The sequence below is a fragment of the Lottia gigantea genome, assembly GCF_000327385.1.
Source record: "Lottia gigantea unplaced genomic scaffold LOTGIsca_101, whole genome shotgun sequence".
NCBI classification, from domain to species: Eukaryota; Metazoa; Mollusca; class Gastropoda; family Lottiidae; genus Lottia; species Lottia gigantea.
Window position 1 is genome coordinate 639,282 of NW_008706772.1, and position 19,600 is coordinate 658,881.

The following is a 19,600-nucleotide window of genomic DNA, read 5'->3' on the forward strand; positions in this document are numbered from 1 at the left end:
CACTGTATGAATCTTTAAGTTGTTTTCTTTTTTGATATAAGTTCAACTAATAATTCGTCCTGGATAATTGCGTTGCGGTGATCTTAGTTTGTCGATAGTAGCTGTGTGCACCGTTATGTTAATTAGGTTAAACAAATAAGCACTGTAGCACTGTAATCATTATCAGACGTTCGGCAACTGTTCCTTTAATCTTGTTATTATTTTTATTGTATTGTGGAAATGTAACACAGTGTTTTTTAAGCTTGTTCTAGTGTTATTATTTTTATTATTTCAATTGGGTGCGAGTTGCTTAGAATAAAACATTTATAAAGATCGTATTACTTTTTATTAACTCTCCTCTAATTGGCTGTTTGTTTCTTCTTGCCTGTAAATCATCTTCAAGGTTATTAATATTCATGAATACGGATTCATTGAGACAATAGTTTAATACCAGTTTTTGAACCAGTACACTAATTCACGGCGACTTCAGTGAGATACACTCATTACACTGACCCCCACAACTGGTATAAAAACCTTTGATCTGTTAGAGACTGTAGCAATGAGTGACAATGGCGCGAGTCCATCTGAACTCTGTCAGGCCCGCTTGTAATCTTACATTGAAGCAGAATGGGTTGTTTGGTATTTGTTGATTTTTACCGACAATTCGCGGGGAACTAGCCAAAATCTTCCTGGGGACTCATTTACACTTACTCTAGTTTAGTTAACTGTGAGTTACCGCCGTAAATGCGGTTTTGACTCCTTTTATAATCTTTAGTAATTAACAGGGTAAAAAACGGTTATTGCTGACAATTACCCGGTTCATAAAATTCACTAACCGTTTCACCACTATTGTTGGTCATCAGTTTGTTTTGGAAATTGATGTGGTTCATTCCAACATTCCTTTGTTATTAAGTTTAAAAACTGCCAAAAAAAATGCCAATGGGATCTTGAGCATGATGAAGTTGAAATCTTTGGGAAGAAACGTGCATTAGACTTTACATCCAGTGGTCATTATTGTATTCCAATTGTATGTAACACATCTATAGACGTAGTTTATTCTTCTGATATGGAACGACTTTATAAAGAATGTCAAACATGCTAACCAACCGAATTAGTTTTTAGAAATTGACCTAATGAGGAGGCGTTTCTAGTCAAATGTGAGACCGAAATTGACCTCACGCTTCGGGTTAAATGCAGGGGCGATTAGAAAGAAATGCAAGCCTGAGAATAGCTTGCCTAAATGCTAATGACAGCCTTTTTGGTTGGTCTAACATGGTGTGATACAGAGTTTGGAAAGTAGCAAGTTGAGATAGAGGGACATGGTGTGTGTATTTTGTAGGGTGTGGATTGTTGTTACCCTGAAATTATCAGGTTATCTTGCAGGAGAAGCCTACATAGAATGAGGAGCACATGGAATAGCACAGGTTCCAATGTTTTTGTGTTCCTGTGGCTGTGGGCTAACAGAAATGGGGGTGATTTCGAAATTAACAATATTTAATAAAGATTTAGAAATTAACAACATTTAATAAAGATTTAGAAATTAACAATATTTTATACAATTAAAATTAACAATATTGTCTACAGAAAAGTTACAAAGTCAACAATATTTGATAAAGTTTTCCATATTAGTCATATTTTTTTTTTAAAATTCTTGAATCAACAGTATTCACAATTTCAAGGAATATAAGTTATCAAGACAAAATAAACAGTTACTCTGAACAAAGTTTTGTGAATATAAAAGAAATGTGGTTTAATTTTTATATAGAAATTGACACCATGCTCTCTATCTTATTATTTATTCACTTAAGATGTCTGTAGTTGCTACTAGTTGACTGGAATCATCTCCACTGCTTTCCATAGATTCAGACCCTGATTCTGATGAACACACCACTAGTGTCCAACATATATTCATGATGACCAAAAATAGTAAGATAGATAAAATTGTAGACTTCATCTGAAAATAAAAGAAAAATATTGAAATGTAGATCTGTTAAATGGCTGAATGCTGAAACTAATGCTAGGTTGACACTTTGTTCCCAGCAGCCATTTTTACCACCTCTAGGCCACAGTGGATAAAACAGGAAGAAAGTGAAACAGGGAATCAGATGATTCTACAGTTCCTAATTGTATTATAAATTCTTTACTTCACAGGAAAAGGTTTTAATGATAATATTAATTCTTAGATTGAAGATAATGCCTTTTAAATTGAATTTGAAAAACTTTGTTAATTTTGATCTCCAGTTATAATAGTTGATGTGAAAGTTATCACTATCAAGTCAGGGGATTCTCACTTTATATTATATCAACTATATATTTGTATGTGGTATTTATTGATAATAAATAATATAATAATTTACTCTCAATTCATCATGATACATTAAGTATTTTAGATAGAAACTATATAACTTACCTTGTTATTTTGATATTAAAGTATCTTCTTCACAACTATAATCAAATAACTATAACAATTGTTAATGAAATAAACTAAGAATTTTTCACTTTATATCCATGTTGTATTCTAATCTTTAAATTGCTTAATTAAATTTCTGATGCCTATCTCTGGATTTTTAACACATTAATCCTTAAAATTTTATTTGTATCTGAAAATAAAGGCTTAAGGTTAATGTATATCTGTCCATATCATATGACCCAATATCACTAAACTTGATATGATTTTTCGGCAAAATGTTGCGTAATATTTGAGTACTTGTGTTGGTGAAATATGTTACAAAATCATGACATCTACTTTGGAAATTAGAGATTGTGGCAATAGAGCGAAGCATATTTATGGTGGATTTTTTCATGCCCAAGACCATTGGAAAAGTTCTGTCCAATTCATTAGAAGAAAAAAAATGTGATCACATCTCGATTACACTCACCCTTATAAAATCATGATTATTATCATTGGATATTTTATGATATGATATCTTGTATCTGAAATTCATCTGAATTATCTGAAAAATATCTATCATAATAATAATGATATTGTAAGATATGACTTTTTAGGCTTTCCCTTTGTGATTTATTGCAGGTTACAAAGGTTAACTGTAGAAAGCATCTAATCATTAAAGGTATACTACCTCTTAGGATGTTCAAAAAATTGAAAATTTTAAACTTGGCCAGAATGAGTCTATATGAATCATTGGACTTATCTAGTGTCAAAACTATACATCAAGATCCTCTATAATCCAATAATTGCATAAAACTCAGTAATAATTCATTAAACTAAGTAATTTGAAACATGCTTAGAAGTGTGTTTTAATAATTATTTAGTTTAATGTTATATATCGTGTTATATAGAGATTCTATTTTACGGTACCTGGTATATACTCTTATTGACCAAGTCTAAGACTTTAAATTTCCATTCTAAGAGGTAGTATTCCTTTAAAACTAGATGAAAGCTGAGGTTCCTGCTTGATACACATTGCATGGAATAGAAAGTCTTCATCGGCTCAAAAAAGTACAGAAAAAGCAATTTATTTTTATGTTGAATTCTAATTTCAGAAACTTACAGAGTATTTTAGATTTTGATGGAAATGTAGAGGAAACTTTTGGACTAACATTTGAGGTAAAGAAAGGAATGAGTCAAAATGTGGCTTATATTAGCTGTAACAGCTTGTATTCATTTGAAAATCACAAACTATAGTTCTAAGTTCTGGAGTTAAATCAAAAATAACTGCTTGTATTATTTTGTATTAAAAGATATATCGAAATATAGATATAAGAGTAGACGTTGATCTCAAAAACATACATAAATGACGAAATTCAGTGTTTGATGTCATCACTTATCTTGAAGGCCTTATGGTTTGAATAAGGCATATTTTGCAATTAGTGATGTCATCAAACACTTAATTTTAGTGGAATTGCAGGAACCACAGAAATCTAATTGAAAATTGGAATGGTGCAAATTGGTGCCATCAGTGTCACGGTTTCACATGAAATTGTTTGAAAACCTCATTTAACATTTTGTTTTTGAAGGTATCACAAGAATTATTTGGAGAATCTTCTAGTGTAGAACTATGTCCTGGTGGTTCTAAAAAAATGGTGAATAAAGAAAATAGGTATTAAATATTTTTATATTATCTACATCATGATATTAAACAATCAGCATTCACTGTGTCAAGCCAAATTACCTGCCGCATTAAGCATCCATTGAGCATGGATTTTATTTCAAGAAGTGTCTTAGAGCAGGCCTGTGCAACCTTTCTGCAAAGGTGGTTTACATTTGGGGGATGCGAGTAGGTTGTGGGCCACGTAACCAACCATCAATGAATCATCGAATTAACAATGAGAAACATGTAATCGTTAACGATTTGATTGGTTAGATTCATTTTGACGTCATGCTTTGATATAACAGCGCAGATATAACTGGTTTCGATATCAGAATAAGCAGCGACAATCTTCTGGTCACACCGACAGTGATGAGCAAACAAACCATTTTACATGACGCCGCAGGCTGCACGAAATCATCTCGCAGGCCGTAGGCTGCACAGGCCTGTCTTCGAGGGTCAACTTGAGTTAAATCAGCAGAAAAGTTTGTATGTAATTAGATGAATGTCTCTGTGTCACGAAATATCTTCTATACATCATATTTTAAGCAGATTGGTTTTTCAATGGTAGTATGTACGTTAAGCTATGTATAAAATACATTTGTGTTCATTTACCTGAACTAAACCACTATCTATATCTGATTCAAAAGCTACATTCTCAACTTTATTTCATGAAAGAGTCAATTTTTCTCTACCATTCGTATTTGTAGAAAGGAATATGTTGATACGTATATTGACTATGTGTTTAATACCTCAGTTGAAAATCAGTATGGTGCATTTAGTAGTGGTTTCTTAAAAGTGTGTGGGAGCAGAGTTTTGGTAAGTGATTTTGATTCTTTGTCATAACCACATTATATTTTTATGTTAAAGGGGCATCGTCTTTTTTATTTAGATCAAAAATTTTATTTGCTCAAATTTTCAGAACTAAACACCAAAATCTAGAGAAACATGTCCCTTGAAAGTTTTAGCTTAAAAAGATCCAATTGTATTTAGTAAAAGTATTTAAAAGGTTTTCGTAAACTTTTTGAGAACTTTTTCTAAGAAAACTACTGTACGAATTTGAGTAAAATAAACGCCTAATTGTAGAGAAATATGTCTACTACATATTCTCATCGTTTGAACTAATATTATAAAGCCAAACACAAAAACTAGGTCAAACTGTTTAATTAAAAATTAGTACTCTCCATTTTTAATTAACCATTTTTAAACAACTTCAGTTTGATCAAATAGATACATAGATGTAAATGGCAAATTTTAGAAATATTTTCAGCTATAATTTATGATGATTTTAAGAATGAAAATTAGGTACAGATGCAGCATTTCCGGGAGTAAATCATACCTTGGTCTCAAAAATATGAATTGTTATGCTAAAATAATAAATATCTATGTTTGAGTTGTCATTTTAAAAGATTTTTTATTTTGAATATCTGTTGATGACATCATGTGTATACAGTAGACTTTATCATCCTGTCCCACTTAGTATACACACCGCTGCAACATAAGATGTCTTGGTGTCGGAGACTCCATCAGCACGATTCAACTTTCAAATACCTCAAATTTCAGAGAGAAGATAAGCCTGTGAACGATATAGATAAAAAGTTAAATTTCTTGTTTGAGGTCTATTTGAAGGAATGATGCAATATTCGTACAGTTTTAGTAGTTCTAAAGGCTATTTACAAACATTCTAGGTCCAAATCAACCCCCGGAAATGCAGTAACTGTCCCTTTAAAATAAAAATTTGACAAAACCAGAACAGTTTTGTAACACAACACATGTAATAGGTGTGATTTATGATCATGTTCTTGTATGATTTTAGGAATTATTCCATCCACTAGAATTACAGGCAATGGTTATAGGTAATGAGAACTATGATTTTGGTGAACTAGAAAAGGTAGGTTTAAACTTCATAAAATACACTGTCTGTTCAACAGAATAAGTCTGAAAATCAAGACTTTTACAAATTGAATACAGAAAACCGAAATTTAGTCCAACACGCTGGAGACATTCATTGAAATTGCATAGAGGAAGTGAGCTTATTTCAAATATATACTAGAAAAAACTTTAAATATCTATACATGCTGAATCCATATCACATAGATATTCATGTAGTATTTGGTAAAATCTATCAATCTAACAAAAGTAAGAAGAAGGAACTCTAGTATTAAACATGTTGTTATCATCTACCAACTCATGTTGTCCGAAACATCTGCCTCTATTCCAGCCTCTGATGAATATTTTAACAGTTGTCGGCTGCTTGAGTAGATTCAGAAAAAATAGGCCTGTTAAGTGGGTATATGCCACACCTCCGAAGAAGCATTTTTTTCATAACATTAACACATGATATTAAATTACGATGACTGTATATTAGTGTTAGGCATCACTGTAACCTACATTTTGACTCTGTGACATTTCGGCTGCGCACTCAGTTTTGAATGGAATATGCAAGATCAGTTCCCTTAAAAGAAACCTTTGATGGAACCGGAGACATGACATAAGAGATTGAAAGAGATGGTGTGCCTGAACTACAAAAATATTCATCTTACGAAATATATCTGGGTTTTGCAGATCTGAGGTATTTATTTAGGTTTAAAAAACCTTGCAACTGCAAAGATGCGGTAAGTCCCCATTTAACAGGGCCTATTTTTTCTGTCTCTACACCAGTTGACATCTGTCCAAATAGCTATCAGAGGCTGGAATAGAGACAGATGTTTTGATCTAGTATACAACTAAAACTTCATAGTAAATATTCCATTTCTTATATTTGTATTATTGTTGTAGAATACAGAATATAAAAATGAATATCATCGCTATCATCCTACAATACAGTATTTCTGGGAAGTATTTTATGACTTATCACTAGAAGATAAGAAGAAATTTCTAAGTATGTATTTATCAATTCTTATCATTATTACATCATACTCCTAGTTGGATTGTCTACATTTTTATACACTCACATCTCTCTATGTCGACGTATATTGCCGGCACCCCTGTCCGTCGGTCCGTCAACATTTGCTTGTAAACACTCTAAAAACTAGATTTTTTGATGAAATCGGTATGTGTATACACATTCATAAAACGAAGATCAAGTTCGAATTTGAGCTATTTTCGACCATTAGAAGCAGAGTTATTGCCCTTGCACCAAAATCTTGAATATTTACCATCCGCATGCCGTGGTGGGCGTATATGGCTGTGGTCCACTAGTTTAATAATTGTAACAGAGGATTACAAGTCCTGATAAAAAAGAACTATTACTACAGAATACTATTTGCTTATTGGTTGACATATCTCTACAAACTTGATAATCAAATAAAAAAATTTTTAAATAATGTTTTAAGTATAAGCCGTCTAATAATCACATATATATAAATAATGAAAATTGCATTCAGTAATTGAATAACAATTACTTAAATAATAATTGTGCAATGATACATATGAGAGTAAAGAGTAAATGTATATAAGTTATCTATAACAGTATTTGTTATCCATTTATTTGAAAATCCTTGATCTAAATATCACTAGTTACTGTTATAAATTTGATAAAGACAAGAAAGCCAGAATTGCCAGAGTTAAAATATCACTAGTTATTAAAGTCATTGTTATCCAAGAGAACCTTTGTCAAGACTAACCTTGACCTTTCTTTCAACTTACATTGTTTTGCATTTGTTGAAGGAAAATATATCTAGTACTTCATTGATGAAATTGAAAAAAAATTTCAATGAATGCATATTTTATTTTAGAGTTTTTAACGGGTAGTGATAGAATCTCTATTTTTGGTATGGAAAGTATAAAAGTAAGTATTATTTTATGTTTTATAGGTTACACATTTTCCAGTAAAATTAGTTTTTTTTAAGATATCATGGTTGAATCTGAAACAAGTGACTTGTTCCTGATTTATTTTTGTGTTTCCATGACAACGAATGTAGATTTTGCACAGCTGTATTTTTGATGTGTGGACATATAGCTATAGGCAAATGTATTTTTTTCATTACTTATCTTCACATTGTTGTATGAATGTTATTTTACATCTAACTTCTAAGGTAATTCAATGCTGTTGCAGCATAAGCCTTTTTATACGCCCACATGAATATGTGGTTGTATATTATCATCACCCCTGTCTGTCAGTTTGTCAGTCAACATTTCTTGTGGGCAAAAATTTAGACTACAGTTTTAATTTGATTGTTATATAAATGGTGTGAGCATTGAGATTGATACGATCAAGTTGACAGTTTGACGATTTTTCGATAAGTAGTTATTGCCCTTGACTTAATAAAATTGGTTAAAATTTGTTTGTGGAAACAGTAGAAGCTACAATTTTCAATGGATTTTTCATATATTATGAAGATCTTTAATATATTTGTGGTCTATAAAGATTTAGGTATCATCTCTGACAAGTGGGCGTGTGTTACCTTGCCTGGTAAGCTATCCTCTGATTTAAACTGTCAAAATGCACAGCCTTTAGCACACAGGGAATAGGTTTATTGTTGCATTCAAACAAGGCACATTTTCCATAGAACTCACTACATAGAATTTCTGCACTGGGGTCAAACATAGCGCTCAAGTGATTCCATAGTTGGTATTACTTCATAAGGTGATCTTATTACCATTTGCATATGGTTGCAAATTATGAAAGTGGTCACAACATGGTAATGGATTTATATCAGCTTTTAAAGCTTGTTTCCAAAACCATATGTTTATATATATGTATGTAATATTTGTAATCCTTGAATAAATATTGTTTAAAAAAAAAAGTGGTCACAACTCAGTTGCATTAGAGTTACATTCAAAACTAATGGCCACTATTCTTATTCACAACTATTTACAACTGGTGATGGCTATGATGTGAAGGGCACCTTTATTTGAATATTTACCCTAATCTTTTAAAATTTCAGATGGTAATCCAGTCAACTAATGGAGGTGATACATATCTACCTGTGGCTCATACATGTTTTAATCTACTGGACTTACCTAAATATACTTCAAAACAAAAACTTGAAGAGAAACTCATACTAGCAATACAACATACAGAAGGTTTTGGCATTGTCTGATGAACCTGTTTTTTTATTGTGTGTGCAGTGGCAATGCCATTTTATTAATCAAAATTATTACCACAAGAGATAAAGCTGATCTCGTTTCACAGATCTAAACAGGTCAAGATATCAACTGATGGAGAGAAATTCCCCTCCCCCCCATTTAGAATAATTTTACCATTTCCACTATTAAGTTTTATAACTTAGCTAAATACATCCACATTGGCATGTGAATAATATGATTTTTTGATGAATTTTATCAAGTGTTTTTTTTTCCAAAGTTTTCGGCCAAATGCTTAATGGTATGGATTACAGATGCTTTAGGAAAATATTAGAGCTGCTATAAAATACTCTACTATACTTTTCAAGTGACAGCTTTATTTTCTATTCTCTGTCAACAGCGTAAGAATCCTGTAAGTTTATAAGGGGACAGTCTGATGACATGAAAGAAACACACACAGAAGAAATTTGTCTATATTGCCACTGTGTGAATGAGTAGCATTTTAAAGTTTTCAGATGTAGTCATTATTTAACTAGTTGGCAGTTATTTAAATCTGTTTAGTTGCTAATGTTGAGGGAATAGTAGTTGTTCTTGATGCTTTGAACCGATTTCTAAAGATTTGACCATATGATTGCTTTAAAGGGTAATTGAGACAAATGTATGTCATAATTTATGTCACCAATGTCACTTTCTGACTTTTGACAAATGCTTTTTATACGCTCACGTTTGTTCACATTTCTTGTAGAGACTACAGTTTTTATCTGATCTTGATGAAACTTTGTATGCATGTATATATTGATGAGATCGCGGTCAATTTCAAAATTGGTAATATTCGGATGAACGGTTCAGAGTTATTGCCCTTGACTTAATAAAAACTTTCAAATTTCAATTGTAGGCACGATAGAGACTACTGCAGTTTTTATCCGATGATAACTTGGTATGAAATTTCAAAATTGGTAATAATGGGATGAACAGTTTCAGAGTTATTGCCCTTGTGTGTACAGTGATGAGACATTGTTCATGTTTAATTTGATGAAAATTTTATGAACTGTTTCAGCTTTTTGCTTTGAATTATAGATGATTTTAAGATTATTTGAAAATTCATTATTAAGCAACTAAAGATTTGGTTATCATTTCTGACAGCTGGTAGTTGGTGTATGTTACCTTGCCTGGCAAACTATCTTATTAGACCTCATTGTTTTTTTGATCGTTATTTGATTGTAAATTTGAATTTAGGAATGCAATAGTATAACTTTATTAAATGATTTAAATCACTTTGACACTTGCACGAATTCTGTTTGCGCAATGACACATACTTTAACGTGCCATTTATTAAAGACTTTGTGTAGGGGTACATGCCATGTTGTAAAGAGAATTTTTAAATGTTCAAAAATTTAACATGCATAAGTTTGTCACTCATGTGACTTATTAGTACACAGCAAGAACTATGAGCAACAAATACTTAACCTATGTGTAAACAAGTAGTGCCATTGCATATAAAAGTGTCAATTTGCCATGCATTTTCTATTTAGTACAGTACATTACTGTACAGTGCACAAACATACCGCCAAGCATCAAAGTGGCACGCTGTGTCATGATTAATTGAGGGGAATTGTGGGGACAAAAATTGAGCAAGTGTCAGTATTGCATTACTTGGACCAAAGATCCAACACAAAGTTAAGTTTCTTCTTTTTTATTGCATGCCAGTGTGGATGTATCTGACTAATTTTTAATATCTTTACAGTGGAGAGCACCATCTCATTCTTTAAAATTTCGCCCAAATTATCATTTTTGTTTTGAATTCTAGCCTTTAGTTATGTAATGTGTTTGAACGAATCAATATATCAATCATTATAATGTGGTCATATATTGTCATCGCCACTGTCCATCCGTCTGGCTTGTGAACGCAATAGAGACTACAGTTTTTATCTGATTTTCATGAAATTCGGTGTTATCATTAAATTGAAGTTCGAATTTGACAATTTTTCAATGAATGGTTTTTGAGTTATTGCCCTTGACTTACAAAATTTGTTTGTGAACACAATAGAGACTACAGTTTTCATCCGATTGAAATGAAATTTGGTATGATTATTTATAATGATGAGATCTTAGTCAAGTTTGAATTTGATAACTTTTCGATCAACAGCATTTGAGTTATGCCCTTGACTTAGTAAAAAAAAAAAGGCATTAAAATTTGTTGGCTTGTGAACCTGAGGCGACAGATTATGTCAGAATTTGATTAATTTTGTGTGTAAAAATTAGATTTTTGGTATGATTTGACACAGATAGGTGACTGCCCTTGATATACTGACAATGTATCAGGAAAGTGGGCGTATCTTGTTAGGCAACCACTTGTTCTTTGTTGTTTCTGTAGTTCCATCATTCTGTCCAAACCTCATTCGAATTTTTCATATTGCCTCGTTAATAAGAAAATATCAAATCTGTATTCGGGATAAGATGTAGTTCCATGAAAAATAAATCACCACTTTATCAAGGTTATGGCAATCAAAGCAAAAGATAATGGACCATAGTGATTATGGTTTGGTCAAGTTTTCCTAGAATTACAGGGATGACATGTGAGGACAAGAAATAAGAGAATTGGTGCAAATAAAGGCTGAAAGTTTCTTGAGATCAGAGATTATAGGTTGTACACTAGCTTGTTTACTCTAATGTATATTTTTTATCTTTCTTTTATTGTGTTAAATTTGATCATACATGTACTCTTATTAGCTTTAATTCAGTAGCCTATTAAACTTGTTGAATTTTAGTCTTTTATGTTGTATGGGCAACAAAGACGTCGTTTCAGAATCCTTTTTTATACGCCCACATGAAATGAGGGGGCGTATATTGGCGTCACCCATGTCCTTCGGTCCGTCCACAATTGCTCGTAAACACTCTACAAGATACAATTCTTGACGGATTTTGACAAAACTTGGTATGAGTGTTCATAATCACTCAAGGATGAACCCTATTGAAAATCAGAAGAATCGAAAAATATTAAGTATAAATTATTGCCCTTGTTCTTGAAAACGTGTTCAATTTTTAGCTCGTAAACACTCTAGATTCTTGACGGATTTTAACGATACTTGGCATGAGTGTGGAAAAAGTAACATTGCCAGTACATATTATTTACTAAATATGCACACAGTTACAATAATAACAATACTGCAAACTTAGCACCTCATCCCCCATTGCCACTGACTCCACTCTTGACAGCACAACCAAGACCAACATATCCAGCAGCAATCACAATGACAAGCACCCCATTACCAACAAGAAGAGACCAGCCAACTAACCTCAACAGAGAAAGGAGAAGACTGATCTCATACACTGGAAACGACACCATCATCAACGAATCCATGACTTATGGTAGCGAAGAGGAGACTATGATATATAGTGAAAGCTTTTCTGTAGCGGGAGTAGATGAAGCATAGGACGTTAGTTTTACCCACCAAGCACATGTACAAAACAGCACGAATGATGAAGATCTTGAAATTGTATATACAAATGTAGAATGTATTGGTAAAAGTGAACATATGGTACGTTAGACCAACAGCCACCAACCAATGAAAAGTATAGATACTATGCTGGTAATTATGCGGGAATGATTTCATCTATATGTCAATATAATTGGAAAGAAGTCCTAGACGAGTCTACAACGTGTAAAAAGTGGAATTCCTTTAAAAACATCCTGGACAAAATAACAATAGATAACATACCAAAAGCCAGAGTATCACCAAGAAAAAGAAACGCCCAACTATGGCATAACAGTGAAGTCATCACAGCTCTTAAGAGCGAGAGAAAAAAGTGGAACAAGTATTGCAGAAATAAAACAAATGTCATTACGAAGAATATAGAATTGCAAGTAACAGAGCCTATCCGTCCAAATGAAAGCGCATTAAAACTTCGAAAAAGAAATCGCTGCAGATATCAAAGACAATCCAAAGAACTTCTGGAGATATGTTAAATCAAAAACGAAAATACACAGCCCAATTCTTACCCTGACAGCTGAAGATGGACAGTCTATCACCGAAGATATCGACAAAGCCATAGAGTTGAACACTTTCTTCAGTAGCGTATTCACTGTTGAGGAACCAATGAAGATGCATGAACTTAACAGTACCAACCTTCCTGAAGTTAATAATATCCATATAACCAGAGAGATGGTGTCCAAGAAACTAGGTCTGATTAGAACCGACAAATCCTCTGGTCTTGAAGGAACTGAGCACAGCACTAGGCGAACCATTGGCTATCCTCTTCAACAGCTCTCTCAAAGAAGGAATACTACCAGATGCTTGGAAAGAAGGTAATATATCACACCCATCTCCAAGAAAGGCAGCAAAAAGAGTACATCAAATTATAGACCCATAAGCCTTACTAGCCTGATTGTGAAAATGCTTGAGTCCATCATCAAAGACGAAATCATGAACCATCTTGAAGTGAATAACCTCCTATGCGTAGACCAGTATGGCTTTAGACGAGGAAGATCTACATCAACCCAACTTCTAGACTACATAACAGACGCAACAGACAACCAAATACCCACAGATGTGATATACTTAGACTTCTGTAAGGCCTTCGATAAAGTACCACACCAACGTCTCATCCTTAAACTACGCAAAATTGGAATATCTGGACATCTATTAAAATGGATAGAAAACTACCTTACTAACCGTAAACAGCGAGTCATCCTAAACAACACCGCATCTCAATGGACTAAAGTGATCAGTGGAGTTCCACAAGGAAGTGTTCTGGGCCCAGTACTATTCATTATCTTCATCAACGATATACCAAATGCGGTGAAATCATTTGTGAAACTATTTGCCGATGACACCAAACTCTACGGTCCATGCTCAACTGCAGAAGATAGAAACCAGCCACAAACTGATTTGAACAACCCGATAGACTGGACAGTAACCTGGCGAATGGAATTTAATAATGGCAAGTGTAAAACAGTCCACTTCGGCTTCAACAATCCCAGGCACCAATATTTACGACTTCCATCACAACACCAAATACACTTCAACAAGTCAACAGCGAGAAAGATCTGGACATAACCATAGATGAAACCCTCAAGTTCAGCAAACATGTCTCTGAATCTGTAAAGAAATCAAACCGTCTGGTGGGACTGATTAGAAGAACTTTCACCAGCATTGATAAAGACATATTCATGCCCCTTTACAAATGTCTCGTTAGACCCCATGGTGCCCTATGCTCAAGAAAGATATCCTCTCTCTAGAAAATGTCCAACGAAGAGCAACAAAACTAATACCACCATCTTAAAGAACTACCGTACAACGAACGACAAAAAATACTTGGTCTGCCAACACTTGCATACAGAAGAAAAAGGGCTGATGCCACACAGATCTACAGATATCTCAATGGCGTAGACACCTTGGTGAACAAAATGATGTTACCACTAACAACATACAAAAGAACCAGAGGCCACCACTGGAAGATAAATAAACCACACACACGACTTGATATTAGAAAGAACTACTTCGTGCCATCAGTGCCAGACTGTGTTGTTGAATCACCAACTCTGAACACATTCAAATTCAAGTCTGAATCGAGCATGGAAACATGATGTCAACAAGTTCAATCTATGATACCTACTACTACTACTAGACGTTACTATATAACTCATTATTTATAAGACAAACAATGCGCACTCCTAAGTCCTAAGTAAACTTTATATACGTAATTTTATGTTTAACGCATACCTGCCATTGAAAGCATCGCTTGCTCACTTTTTTTAAAATTCTGATTATAGTTTTATTGTCGCTTTTTCAAACTTGATAAAGTGTGGGATGCATACTTATTTAACCAATTGTAACTATTAAACACAAATATTAGCCACAGGACGAGTGTATTCTAAGACGTAGTATCCATTTAATATGGTTTTACATAATATTATACGATGTAGGCCTACCGCCCGTACAGGTACCATTTAATTTAGAGGGCTGGGGTCATGCTTGCTTTCTTGCTTTCAAACATCATTTCACCTTGACATCATTTTTGATTCAATCAATAGTGAAGAATGACAATATAAAATTTTGGGCCCCTAAATTTGAAATATCAGTCACTATTTCTAGAATTATCACTAATTATAGATTGTTAATTTTTACTGTGTCATGTAGGCCTATATATGATCAATTTAATTAATTTAAGGGCTTAAAGCTTATTTAACAAAAAAGAATTGATTTGGAGTTTTAAATCACGAATTTACACGCTTTGGAAAAATCTCCCGACTTTTCACCAAATCTCCAGATTTTCAAGGCAAATCTCCAGATTGTTTTTCCTGACCTACACACACGTATGTGGGCAAGTTATGTGTAGGTGCTGTTTCGAATGGGGTTCAAAATCGGATAAACTGGTTGTTTGGTTATTGTGATCTTTTCTGGCTTGATGAGGTTACTTTCATCCTTACCATTATCTAAATCATCTTATATTATGTAAAAGCTTATCCTATGATTGATCCAACAGATAGGCTCTGACTAAGGATGTGATGCCTCTGAACACTTTCTTCTGAACTCTTCCTTGTATTTAGATGCGCCTAATATTTCTATAAACCCTCCTTTGCATTCAGAGTATGTGGATGTAGATGTCTATGTATTCTATATTAATTTTACAGTATATTTACATTACATAACAGACAATTTTGTATTGGGAGAGGGGTTATATAGACAAAAGCCTGTTCATTAATTCTTTTCATATTTATGTTAAAAAATTCAGTCTTCATATTTCTCATAAACTCAATTAATTCTACATTTTTAAAAACAATTTTGATAAAACTCGAATGAAGATCAAGGTCGAATTTGAGCTCTTTCCAAATATTAACTCCTATAATGTCGCATATTAAAAATGGTGGCAATTTATTGGAGAACTTGGTATGGTATGCTGTAGGCCCTACAGTTTCGAATTTTAATAACCTTGTTTCAGCAAACCATTGATATCAAAATGTGAAAATTCATTTACTCCTTTAGTTTTCAACCGATAAAGATTAAAGAGACAGATTCACCATTTTCGGGGGATCGATTAGGGTCTAGAATATTATATGTAAATAGTATTCAGAACTATACCAGAAATGTGTGAAAATCACATAATTCCTTCCTCAAACTAGCAATTTCTCTTTATATTTCTGTATGTCTTTTCTGTATAAGGAAGTCTTAAAATGACGAGTCGTCTTTGTAACTTTCCATTTGTAATTAATAATTTTTGACATAAGTCAGAATGCACCAATTTAAAAAATATTTTGGATGAACAACTATTATTAGGGATTTGCGACTAAGATTCTTCCACTGAACTACATATCAATTAAATTTTGTCTTTAATTCATGTTCACTGGAAAGAAACATCCATCAAAATTGCGGCCACAGAGTTTTATATTTTGTGACATGATTTTGTTCGGTTGAAATAAAAGTACTTTGCGGATGCCTTCGATGAGTGAACGCTGTTAATGAAAATAGCAGTTTTCAGAAAGTGAAATGAAATTTTATTTGAAATAAATGATATGAAATGATAATGGAGTTTTACGTCCTAATTTTTCTGCATCAAGTTGGCTAATGAAGGCGGATAATTTGAAAGAGAAGTTATAACTTTCAGTTTTCTGCATTGGTTTGATTAGGCCTTCAAAGATAATCTTTGTAAAATGGGAACACGCTTTATTTCCCGTTAAATGAGTTTTCCTCTGAATTTGCATCGTCCTTTTTTCTCGTCAACGCACGAAAAGGCCTACAGTTTTTAATAGATTTTTGTAACATTTGGTAGTAAATACATTGACCTAAAATACAGATCAAGCTCTAAATATTAACCTCTGCAATCTATCAAAATGAAAATTATACAAATATAGGCTACTGCAGTAGTTTAAATAACCAATTTTGATAAACAAAAAAAAATGGGTAGGCTCCTTGTGAATACCTGGAACTTAAAGGGATTGTAACGCGGTTTGTAAGTATCGGGGACACTGATAGCATCAATTTGCACCATTCCGGTTTTCAATTTCAGTCAGACATCATTGGTTCCTGCAATTCCGCTCAAACTAAGCGTCGGAGACGTAAAGGGCCCTACACTATGTGAACAAACATATTTCGCGATCAGTGACTTGGTTATGAACACCCTTTATGACATTATTACTGTGTGGGATTTTCCTCTCAATTGTTTCCTGACCCAATACCATGCGATTTCCCTTTTATGTCCGGTCTTTCATAGACTAATGTTCGGAAACTGAATGTTATTAAACAATGGGGTCATCCCCCATTTTGGCACCGTGTTAACCGTCCGTTGTTGAGTTTCAGTTTGCATGTACACATGACAATTGCAGTCCAGACTTCCTTTTCCGTAGCCTTAGCGCAAGCTGAAACTCAACTACGGACAGTTAATACGGTCAAAAAGCATAGAACTAGTTCTATGATCAGAGGCTGGATAGAGGCAGATTCGGACTAACAAATTGTAAATCACCACCACTGTACTAAGCTATACTTTAAGAATCTACGCATCTATCTGAAACAACGTGATAAAATATTGTAGATTGTTGATGTGAGTTGACATTTTATCTGATAGTGATAACAGTGATTAATTTGAAGGAGGTAATTTGAAGAGCTTCATTGGTGCTCTACTTTCACTTTTAGACCGTAGCCTAATTTGAACTTTTCGTAACCAGAGTGCTTTCTATACACACATTGTAGAACATTGGTGGCCGTTCCAATTTGATTGTGAAGTGTAAAATCATGAAAACCTAACGCTGAATGGTATTTTGAACTTCTATAGTCAGTTCTTTTGAGACAAATCACCTGGGTACGAATTCTTTAAAGTTTGTTTATATAGGTACAAACTAGTTGTATTTAACCTTTTTGAACCGGAAGTTTTGATACTCGTGACTAAAAAAAAGTAAGGAGACATCACAAGCTGCTGAAAGGAAATAATTATTTGTTATGACTATGTTTTAAGTGGCTAAAATACAGTGGGTTAAAATAAAACGCTATGAAGCATTTTTTGTTGATTAAAGGACCTGATTGGTAGGTCTTGGAAGCCTGTCAAAAAGGATAAACCCAAGTGAAACTTAAAAGGACGATGGCATTTTTGACATTTATTTACGCAGCACTATTGCTGAATTTGACCGGATCGAGTATTTCAAAGATCACAGGTCAGAATGGTCACGAGGATGATCCACCATCATCAAGTATTGCCCCAGCCACCATTCCAACTGTTGATCCACCATTGAAGAGTAAGATTTAAATACACTATTTCTTTTTCACTCGGTTTATTTTCATGTTACTTCATAGATGTCGATACTGTGCTTGTCAAAGATTTGTCACACAAACTGAATAATCCTGTTTGGAATTATAACCACAGACTCTCTTGTTTGGTGCGAAAAAAAATATGGACAAGGTACGACCCTGGAAAAACCCTAAATTGTGGAGAAACTCCAGATATCTGAAACTGACCACTTTTCATAACACAAATCATAGAAATGTAGTATACATTCAAGTAACCTAATTTCGTGGATTTCCGGAAAGGATTAATAATTTACATGAGTGACCTTGTATTAGTTTATTTTGATAAACATGGGTTTTCTCTACAATGTCAGCTAGTAGAATGAAACCAGTAGTTTCAAGCAAGGTAAAATGTATTAATGTATACTTTGACATACAAAAATGAATTCCTAACCAAAACTGTTATCAACCTAAGCCAGAAACATCTTACAGACGAGCAGATAAACCTCCTCTCCCGAGGTCTTAAGTTTTCACCCGTTACCAAACTCAAAAACCATGATGACTTCATCGTCAACATAGAACGTGGCTTACACCAATTAGCACCAGGCGGTCATATCAACTATCTGAGACACCAAGTGACAGAGATCCTCGCTAAAAACAAGATACAACCCAACAACTTAACCAAAGTACAGAGGGATGCACTCACTGACCTCAGACAAGATAATAAGATCGCCATTTTACCAGCAGACAAAGGGAAAGCCACAGTTATCATGGATAAGAAAGAGTACCAAGAAACTGTCACAGAACTACTTAGTGATGCGAAAACTTACAGAAGACTCCGCAAAAACCCAACGAGCATATACAAAGACAGGTTGGACAAGAAGTTAAACGAACTTGAATCCAGTAACCAAATTACCAATCAACTTAAATTTAAACTGAGATCAAGCCGCCACCCACGTTCACCATATGCCAGAGCAACAATTAAAATCCACAAAAACCCCATCAAGGCTCGGCTACTCATATGCTCTCGGGATTCTGTCTTCTATAACATCGCCCAACATCTTAGCAGAATCTTGGCACCTTTGGGGAAAACAGCTAACTCATTCATTAAAGACTCAGAAGAATTTGTCACCAAATTGAAAGAACTGCAGATCACAGGGAAGATGTACTCATATGATGTTGTCGACTTATTCACCAATGTCCCATGTAAAGATGTGTTGAGTATCATAAGAGATAAGATATCTAAATTAGAGACCCCACTAGATACTACACTTACTACAGACAGCATCGTCGATCTCATTCAGATGTGTATGTCCTCTACCTACTTCA

The 19,600-nt window shown here is 33.7% G+C and overlaps 2 protein-coding genes across 2 annotated transcripts in view; both read left to right on the forward strand.

Annotated features, from left to right (window-relative positions):
• The window catches only part of LOTGIDRAFT_223779 (hypothetical protein), a gene marked incomplete at its 5' end in the record, with an annotated part of 41,735 nt that extends 32,529 nt beyond the window's left edge, over positions 1-9,206 (forward strand). Inside the window, 7 exons of the mRNA XM_009046441.1 lie at positions 3,484-3,547; positions 3,958-4,040; positions 4,739-4,847; positions 5,845-5,919; positions 6,807-6,909; positions 7,766-7,818; positions 8,918-9,206. Of these exons, the coding sequence (XP_009044689.1) occupies positions 3,484-3,547; positions 3,958-4,040; positions 4,739-4,847; positions 5,845-5,919; positions 6,807-6,909; positions 7,766-7,818; positions 8,918-9,073 (643 nt within the window). The 3' untranslated portion in view covers positions 9,074-9,206. The remainder of the gene's footprint in view (positions 1-3,483; positions 3,548-3,957; positions 4,041-4,738; positions 4,848-5,844; positions 5,920-6,806; positions 6,910-7,765; positions 7,819-8,917) is intronic.
• An 8,735-nt stretch (positions 9,207-17,941) lies between these two features.
• Positions 17,942-19,600, forward strand: part of LOTGIDRAFT_237291 (hypothetical protein) — a gene marked incomplete at its 3' end in the record, with an annotated part of 5,253 nt that continues 3,594 nt past the window's right edge. The window contains exon 1 of the mRNA XM_009046442.1: positions 17,942-18,282. Coding sequence (XP_009044690.1) covers positions 18,129-18,282 — 154 coding nt within the window. The 5' untranslated portion in view covers positions 17,942-18,128. The remainder of the gene's footprint in view (positions 18,283-19,600) is intronic.